Source organism: Delphinapterus leucas, chromosome X, assembly GCF_059928025.1.
Source record: "Delphinapterus leucas isolate spDelLeu-1000000601 "Yukka" chromosome X, BTC_Dleu_Yukka2, whole genome shotgun sequence".
Lineage (NCBI taxonomy): Eukaryota > Metazoa > Chordata > Mammalia > Artiodactyla > Monodontidae > Delphinapterus > Delphinapterus leucas.
In genome coordinates, this window is record NC_143150.1 from 44458554 (window position 1) to 44468010 (window position 9457).

At 51.9% G+C, this 9457-nt stretch overlaps 1 protein-coding gene across 1 annotated transcript; it reads right to left on the reverse strand.

Annotated features, from left to right (window-relative positions):
* Positions 1-6023: 6023 nt before the first annotated feature.
* LOC149744230 (nuclear RNA export factor 2-like) lies at positions 6024-8614 on the reverse strand. The gene is made up of 8 exons (XM_089904262.1): positions 8249-8614; positions 7554-7637; positions 7334-7438; positions 7137-7217; positions 6929-6998; positions 6694-6782; positions 6467-6574; positions 6024-6283 (listed from the first exon to the last, which is right to left on the reverse strand). Exons 1-8 carry the CDS (start codon positions 8342-8344, stop codon positions 6164-6166), a joined length of 753 nt encoding a protein of 250 aa, XP_089760388.1. The 5' UTR covers positions 8345-8614; the 3' UTR covers positions 6024-6163.
* Positions 8615-9457: the final 843 nt, after the last annotated feature.

The following is a 9457-nucleotide window of genomic DNA, read 5'->3' on the forward strand; positions in this document are numbered from 1 at the left end:
AAATGGCGAAACTGTGGTAAGCTCAGTGGATTGTACCAATGTCCATTTCTGAGTTTCGATACTGTACTAAAGTAATACAAGGTGTTATCATTAGGAGAAGGTGAGTGATGGGTATACATGACCTCTCTACACATTTTTTTGCAACTTTTGGTAAATCAATAATTATTTCAAAATAAAAAAGTTAAAAAAACAACACAGGAGTTGTGGGGAAAATAGTCTTCGGTACAGAACCTAAGAACCTAATAAAAATGTTAACACAGTTTTAGACCTGTTAAATGAGTAAGAAATCCATAATTATTGGAGTAAATATGGTACTTTACTTGCTAAATACCTTATATTTGTTTATAGAAGTGAACATCAGAACGGTCACAACTTGTGAGTACTGAAGTGGTGGAGAGAAGGTTATCAGGAGGCAAAGCTTGGATTTTAGGGTTGTCCAGGGATGGAGTCCTTACTCTATAATTTTCAAGCACTGTGTAGGTCGGATATAAATGCTAGAGACTGCCAGGGATGATGTGGGAGATGGGACTTTTTGGTCCTGGCCCCACTAACTCATGGTTGGGTCAGGGGAAGAGCAATCCAAGACACACAACATACAATGTGCAATGTTACTCTTTAATATAAAGATACACAAGGATCATGTGTGGGAAAAATATAAAACAACGGGCAGGCCTACACGGTAAACTTTGGCTTCCTGATTAGCTGGACTGCAAGCTTAGTCATGGATATGGCTTCAGTTAAGAGAAGAGAGGTGACAGATATGATGAGGATGAAACTGACATCTAAAGGCTCATTTGCAGAGTTTTCTTCTCAAGATCCCAGGTCAGTGGATGAGGGTCACATCTGGAATTTTGCCCTTGGACTGAAGAAAGTAAAGAGAAAGAATTGGGATGTCAGCAGAGCCAGCAGCCGTGAGTGTCAACCCCAGGGCACCTGACTTCTGTCCACCTTCACCTTCCTGAAACCCTAGAGGCCTATTTCTTCTTATCTCTGAATTCTCAGAATTCACTTTTTGATGAGTAAAGAAATTTTTAGCTCTGGTATAGTCTAGTCATTGTACTGAAAGCGCCTCTAGTGGGGGAGGATAGATGACCTCCCTTAGGACCAAACTGGAGACACTTGACCACACAACTTCACTGCTACATCTATGCTACAAGAGCAAGCCTTCAAGTTTACCAACATGTATGTACCAGAATGAGCAGATGCCACTGCATGTAATGCTGAAAAAGAGGCGAAAAGCTAAATGCCTATCAATAACAGCTTATGGCTTCCTGGAATTCAATTGTTTAATATATTGATCTTAGAAAGAATAATGTAGCTTCACATATACTGAGAAGAAACTATGCTGGCACTAATAATAAAAGAAGTTTCAAAACAGTATATAAGGTAGGATACCTGTATTTTACAATACATGGAAATGTATTAGTATGAAATTAGGGTATTTCTCACAAGTAAACGTTTGTAAGGAAAAATAGATTTAAAATAGTTACCTGAAAATTCCCATTAATCACTCCTCTACTCCTCCCAGCTCCCTCCTATCCCCATGCAACCCCAGCACTCACTTCTGAGACCACTAGCGGTTCACCTCAGATGGGGCGGAAGATGCCATCATGATGTCCTGCTGCTGCTGGGAGAGGGGGTGCATGGAGCTGGAGGTGGGTGTAGGCAGTGGGATGGAGAACACACTCCGGGTCTCACTGGGGTCGGCATCCCTCACAAACAGCTCGTCATTCACGATGCACAGACTGAAGGAAAAATGGGCCCTCAGACAACTGGTGGATGGACACCCACACCCCCAGTACTGACTCTGCTCCCACTGGCACTCAGCAACCAGATTCCTTCCTCGTCCCTCCTGTGTCTGTCTCCCAGGTTCCTTGACTGGTACCTCTGCCCCTCCCCACAGAGCCCACCTTTGGAGAGACTGTCTACCACCTTCACTTGATTTATAGGTTCATCCCCAAACCAGGGGCAATTTCGCATTTACCCTTTACCACAGTGCAAGGGGTGGACAGTCTGATCCCCATTCTCAGAAGAAGACACTGAGTCACACAGAGGTCATGTGACTTGACCAAGGTCACACAGCGAGTGAGTGTTGGGTCAAGGAGTGAACGCATAGGCCGATTCCAGGCCCATACTCTTCTTAACCACTAGGCTAGACTGCTCCTGGGATCCCCCTGCTGGCTTTCCACAATACTGAGTAAACCTAAGGTCTTTGCCACCACATTCCCACGCCCCTGAGCCCAGGCGGGGATGGGCATTCCCGCCCACAACAGGGCTCTCACCTGCAGTCGCGGGCAGGGGTAGCGATGAAGGTCCGGGTGAAGGAACGCACACAGCCCTGAGAACTTCCTTCCACTTCAACAGCAAACAAACAACAGTACCCCTTACAGCTGCACGTGCTGTACACGCTCACACAGCGGTCCCCAGTCAGGGTGTGACTGGACACTCGTGCTGAGAGGGCAGTTGTTCACGGGGGCCAGGGTGTCGGGAATGGGGAGGGCAACTATAGGAGCAGTCTGCACCCAGTGACAGGGCCCCTGACGACCACTACACAAGTTCACGGGATGCATTTTTCACAGCCGCCCAAGAGGTGGATACTACTACCCCATTTTGCAAATGAGGAAACTGAGAGGTTCAGTAACGGCCCAAGTTCTCAGAGTAAGGATCTGGGATGAGAGCCACCAAAATCCACAGCCTGTGTCACCAACGCCCAGGGTGTGCAGGGCAGACAGGCATGGACACAGCTCAGACCTGGATTGTCTGTGGGAAGCCTGAGAGCAGGAGAACACAGTGGGGAAGTGGAGGCGGGCGGAGGGGAGGGGAGGGGAGGGAACAGAAGGGAATACAAGGGGAGGGAAGGGAAGGGAAGGGGAAAGAAAGCGAAGGGAAGGGAAGGGGTCAGGGACGCTGGGTGGTTCTGGGTGTGAGCCTGGCCAGGGGGAGGCAGCAGTGGGGCATCTGCGCTGGGGGCCTATACACACTCACCTGCCTTGAACACTCCGCGGACGGAGAAGCAGAGCATCGTTTCCTGAAAGGGAAGAGCCCAGGCGCCCAGTCACCACCTCCACCTCCCACCCACCTGCGGCATCCTGGGCCCAGCCGAGGGAGGAAGCAGGCGCTCACCGTCTGGAACCACGTGTCCACCACGAAGGAGCTGAAGGCATGCTGAGTCTTGGGCAACACACAGAGAGTGTGCACAATGACACGTTTTGTGTGCTTCAGCAGCTGGACCCGCAGGTCTGTGAGGGGAGGGGAAGCAAGCGAAGGTCAGGGGCTGCCACGCCCTGGGCCCTATGATTGACCCCTTCACCGCCCTTTCCCACCCAGTCTTCCCATCACACACTCACAGGGGTCCTTGAGCTTCTTCATATTCCTGCTGTCCTTGAAATACTCGCACAAGCTGCTTCTAGGAGACAAAGAGCAACAGTGGGTGGTGGGTGTTTGCAGGAGCTGGCCTGTGTCTGCTGGGGAGCCACACGGCCCAGGAGCACAGCCTGTGCTGTGATACTCACGGGGCTGGGTCCTCGGGGTGGAAGGGAATCGTCAGGGAGAAGCAGGCCTCCTCGTGATAAGCACCCGCGAGAACCTGTCTGTCTCCATAGTCATGGATCAAGTAGTACCTAAGGAGGAGCAATGAAGACAGTCTATCTCTGTGGTCTGGACCTCAAATGGACTTGAAAACTCCCCTGAGCAGACCTGTGCTTAGGTGGCCTCACCTGTCCTAGCCCTCCCTCCCTTGCTCAGCTTCCCTGAGGTACTTACTGCTTCAGGAATTGCAGGACTAGGCTCTTCAGCTCATCAGATACAAAGTAGCTTCCCTGGAATCAAATGGCACTTGAGACTATGCAGTAGATAAAGCCTCCCTGCAACATCCCAAATGTTGTTTGATCCTTTTCCTCACCTTGCAGAGCTTTACTATGTAGGGAGTGTCAACGCCAACGGTCACTGGTGACGGTAACTCCTGGCCATCCTGGAGAAGGGAAGAGGAAGTCAGGAGTGGAGACCAGGGGAGTGGCGCTGGATGATCCGGAAAAAGGATGGGCCCAGGAGGGTGAGGGTCAGAGGTCAGGTGTGAAAGGGCCCTGGAAATTCCATGGGAAAGCTTACAGTGGATGTCTTCATCATGAGGTCCTGGAAGTCTCTAGTGTTATATTCAACTTGTGTGTGTGCGTGTGTGTACTTATGGGTATTTTTCCAGCAAGTATATCCATGTCATTTTCAGGAGTCCATGTCCCCCAAAATGGTTAAGGTTCTGATGCTAATATGTGATCTAGGCAAGACCCAAAGGGCTTGAGGGCAGGTGCAGAGGCCACCGACATTCGAAAGAGACAATGATTTTCGTAGGCACTTACCAGGCGTAACAACTTCGGGAAACATTCTCTGATGGCCCTGTCCAAAACCAAAAATAGAGAACAGGTGGTTGATAGTTCAAGGTTGCAATGCTTCCTTTGAGTTAAAACAGTAATACCATAAACAGAGATCAGTGTGTTCTGGCCACCAGCAGCACCTCTGCTCCTGATTTTAAGGGTTTTCGGTCCACTTGCCTGTTGAGCACTGAGCATCTGTCATCTTACTGTCTGAAAGGCACTGTCTCCTCATCTCTCTCAGTACCTTCACTTTAATATTCCTTCCCTCCCTCCCTTCCTCTCCTTTGCCTGGGTAGCTCCCACCCAGACTACTCGGACTCCCTTCTCCAGTTTCATAGAGACCAGCATTTCAAACCTGTGCTGCAGGGCTTCCTTCTCCTCCCTTCCTTCCTCCAGGGCCCCACTGAAGGCTGTGGGGAGAAGAGGGGATGGAGTGGGAGCCCGGGGCTCTGTTACCTCACTGGGGGTCCAGCACTCTGGCAAGACCCCGACACCCCCCAGGGATGGCCCAGGATGCTGGGCCCGCGAGGTGAGTGAGGTGGGGCTCAAGGAGGGAGATGGAGGGGATGAAGACAGAAAGGGAGTGAAGGTAGGAAGGGAGAGATGAGAGAGACATAGGGGCACAGAGACAGGGGAGAGAGGCAACAAAGGGAAGGGAAAGAAGCTCTCCCGTGGTCGGGGTCAGGGAAGAAGAGAGAAGAAAGGGGAGACGGCACACTTGTTGCGGCTCTTCACCTGCCCCAGAATCGCCCAGACACACCAGGTAGGAATGGAAAATATGCACATGTTGGGCTGGGGGCCCACTGGATGCTAGCTGAAACTTTGTCACCTGTGTGAGCTCAGCCAGACTTGGGCATGGGAAACCGAGCAGCCATGGGGTCACATCTTCCCCAGAAGAAGGAAAGGGTCAGGTCCCAGCTCAGTATGGGGCTGAGGATCCGTGGCCCCCTCTGAAGATCACTGTCTTCTCTCCCGATGACCCCTGCACCTCTCTGAGTTGGTTCTTTATCTGAGGAATCATACCTGTCTCAGGCTGCCCAGGGCTCCTGTGAAGGACCAGGCGGGATGATGTGACGTGTGCAGGGAGGGAGGGGAAGTGCCCCTGAGAGGCCTGTCCTTCTGTCTCCTCTACCACCTCTGCCCTCTGCCTTCCACCCCTGCCTCAGGAAGCCCTCTGATCACTGGCGTGAGCCCACGTCTGGCCCCTTGACTCAGGAAGCCCTGCTTTTTCCCAAGGAGGGTCCAGCTCCTGGCACTGGGCCAGCAGAATGGATGTCATGACAGCAGCCACCCATGGCCTCAGCCCTCAGCATGGCGCAGGAAAGCCCCCATGTCAACCTGGGAGAGGAGTGGGGATCCATTTGGAGGAAGGGGAAGAGGGCCCCTCTCAGAATGGGGGAGGCAAACCCCATCTCAGCACGAAGAAGGAAGGCTTCTCTCAGCAAGAGGCCCTGGACAGGAGGACCCTTCTCAGTCCAGGGCGCCAGCATCTGGATCAAGGCTGGTCACTCCTGGTCCTGGTGAGGAGGAGAAGCCCTGCTTTCTGGGGCACACTCTTGGGAGGTCTTGCTGGAATATAGCTGGGCGCAGAGAGCTGGCAACAGACCCCAGAGCGCCTGCAGAGGTGAGCAGGTCAGGGGAAGGAAACTCCTCACCGGTGAGAGGCACAGAGAGAGCAGAAGGTGGGGCCTGTGATCCTCCCAGAAGACCAGGGCTGCCACCTTTGGCAAAGGGGCACTGTCACAGATAGTCTAGGCTCCCATGGGTGAAGGTCACCATGAAGGGTGGCAGGGTGTTCACACTGACCTTACATAGGTGGACTGGTCTGGGAAGGTGTCACACAACGGGTTCCCTTGCAGCCACAGCTCTTCAAGCTTCAGCCCTCGCATCTTGCTCAACTCCCGCATAGACGTCAGCTGAGAAATATGGGGCGGAAGTGGGAAAAGGAATCCCAGGGAAAGAGGGACATCCGGATCCCTGCACCCCCAGACCCCTCCCTCCACACAGGTACCATCACCTGCCTCCTGTCATCACTCTGATGGCCACTAACATGCCCCCCCCACTCTCAACCCAACTTTGACCTGGCTCCCTCTTCTCACCTCATTTTTGGAGAGGTTCAGGATCTTGACTGTGGGGACCATCTGTATAATGTCAGACAGGCCATCCAGCTGGTACAGTTTGTTGCTGCTCAAGTTCAAGGACAACAGCTTTGGGGCAAGAAGAGGTAGAGTGAAGGTTACTATCTAGGACCTTGGAGACAAATCTGCCCTCCTCCCCATCTCTTCTACGCCCTACCCTAATACCAGCACTGGGCCTACAACCTCACCTCAGGTAAATTCTTTTCGATGACCTGCAGGGTGGCAGTCATGCAGCTTCTTCGATTCAGAATTATATCAATATCATAGCCCACCAAGTCTTCAGGAAGGAGAGGGGAGGGAACCAGATGGCTGAGTGGGGTGTGGGGCCAGCACCAGCCCCTCCCCACGTTACCATCCCTACGTCTCCCTCCAGAAAGACCGCTCTGCCCTCGCACGCCCTAGAATTACTGCTGTCAGCCGTACCTGGGTCAACGTAGAGCCTCTGCAGGTCAAGAGCTAGCTTGGAGACATCAAATCGTTTGATCAAAGTCAGCTGCAGAGTGAGAGATGGAGAGCGCCGCTCTGAGGCTGTGGTGGTGGCAGGGAAATCGGGGGCGAGGGGGACGGGGGTCTGGAGGAAGGAGAGGTGGGTCTGAGCATTGGCACACAACATGCCTTGCATCTGCATTACCTTTAGCTGCTCCATTTCTTCTGGCTTCAACTTATACCGCACAGAGTAGGGAACAGCGGAGGGCCTGACAAAGACAGGTATCTACAGCAAGAAGAGGTGGGGTAAGCACCAGGATCTCTAGTTCCAAAGAAGAAAACCAGCCCCTGGCCTGTACTCCTTCCTCAGGACGAGGTACACGTAACGCCCTCGACACACACCTCTTGGCTCTCCTCGTCACGAATCTTGTAGCTGACATCCATCAATGCAGAGGCAGTGCTAACTCCCTGGACAAAGAATCGAGCCCCATTTTTCACAAAGTGGAACTACAGGGATTGAATGCAACAGCAATAGTTTCAGAAGCCAGCAGACCCTGCTGAACCTGGTCTCTCTCTCCCCCTTCCCTGTGCCCACGCGTCTGGCTTCGGCATCCTCTCTTACGTCCACTGGAGTGAAGGGGACACTGCAATGTCTCTGGATTGAGCTCATTAGCCATGTCCTGTCATACTTTATCCCATGAGGAATCTAAGGATGAAAAGAAGCGATGGGAGAGAGGACAGACAACAGGGAATTTAGGCTGGAGGACGAACCTTTTCCTGCTCCTTTCCGGCCTTCTACTGAGCTTGAAAGGGCTTGTAAAGAAGGGACCACTGGCATGATTTCTTATGGGTGTGCGTAATATGGATTTCCTAAATACTCTTTCTCTCCAGTCAAACTCTCTTCCACATAATCAAGGTGTCAGTGATGATCTTCCTTTTATAAATTTCCAGGAGATCCTACCCGGTGCAGACACCGCTTGCCCCTCAGACAAGGTCTCCAGAGGCTCGGCCCTCCATTTCCCACACTCAGCTTGCCAAGCTGAGACCTCCAATGTGGAGTTGCTCCATATCCTTGGCAGTAGTTTCCATCTTTGCTTTGAGACAGGCTCCTCTGTTCTCCTCACGGTCAGCCTGTTCCCTTTACATTGCTTCTCTGAATCTGCCCTTAGATGAACAAGACTGTTAACTCCTGCTAGTAAAAGGGACAGATTACAAACTGTCCCCAGTGAAATAAACCAGCATCTCTACATGAGACCAACACAACTCCCCCGGGGCTTTTCCCTCCTGCACATTCCATACATTTTTCAGGATACTCACTGTGACCCTGAACCAGCTCCCTGGGGTTCCATCTTGTGTGTTCTCCCCCATTTTTCTCTCCAGAGGTTTTCTCTTTCTCCACACAGTAGTATGCATGTGGCCTTCACTGTGCCATCTCACTCCTCTCTTGTTGCCTGGGATGGTACAGGGAGAGCTGCAGGGGGCATGTGGAGAGAAGGCGGGTGAGTGGCCATAAGTGCTAAGAAAGTCTTCTGTACACCCTCGTGTCTTTGACACCAGCACTACAATTAGGATTGCTCAACCATTATTTCCCTTCTAGCATGCCTCAGATTTGCAGTGAGAGAAGAAAAACAAGTCCACGGAGCGTGAGAGAGGTGCATAGTCCCAGGGGCTGCTGTGCACAAACCCTGCTGCCTGGTCACTTACTGTCTTACTTCGGGGTCCTCCTGGACATCCTTCTTCACGACGTTTCCATCATCCTCCTTGAGCTGTGAGGGCTGAGGCTCACATCTATCGTGTTCATAATGAGGGCTCCTCTCGCCAGAATTACCTGGGAAAGAACTCCAACCTTTCTTTCTTCCTTGAGCTGGTCTACCACCATCACTGTATTCTGAAAAGAGGAACAAAAATACAAGTTTGCAGACACATCTGTGGTCCACTTACCACGTACCATGTCTTAGGCTAACAGCATGGTAGGGCAGGCAAAGTGCCAACCTGGCCTAAGGGACCAGTCCCACAAGCCTCAGAAAGGACACTCTTCTGCCTGTCCAGAGAGGACAGCCTTATCCGACAGATGGCACTATCAGGGGAAGAATCGAGGAGGAGCAGGATGAGGAAGAGGACCACAAGGAGGACAAAGAGGGAGGAGAAGGAGGAGAGGACAACTGCGTTGAAACTTTTAAAACAGTGGAGCAGGACTGATAAAGAACCGAGGTGTATGCGTCCATGGGTTAGACTGGACACCAGTCATATATATACCAGGAAGGCACCCGAATCTTGCCTTCTCTCAGGACTTTCCAGCAACCACACCAATACCTCTCTCATGCTTCCCAAATCCAAGGAGCCGCCAAACCGATTCCACTAACAACCAGCAAGCTAGCTGGTCTTCCTTTGCCAGTGCACTTGCAGCTTTAATGTCAGGTGGCACTGATGTAACGGCCTCCTGAACTGTCTCCCTCCCTCCAGCCTTGCCCTGAACAATACTCTGTTTGCAAGACCCAGAGTGAGCTCTCTTTTGGGCCAGCCTGA

What these genes read in the sequence shown, in the direction of transcription:
- LOC149744230 (XM_089904262.1), bottom strand. Translation starts at nt 8,344, where the DNA reads ATGCATACTACTGTGTGGAGAAAGAGAAAACCTCTGGAGAGAAAAATG. An exon ending in GGAGCTGGTTCAGGGTCACA is followed by an intron (nt 7,638 to 8,248) that starts GTGAGTATCCTG and finishes TTTCATCCTTAG; the next exon opens with ATTCCTCATGGGATAAAGTA. An exon ending in TGAACCTCTCCAAAAATGAG is followed by an intron (nt 6,284 to 6,466) that starts GTGAGAAGAGGG and finishes CATATTTCTCAG; the next exon opens with CTGACGTCTATGCGGGAGTT.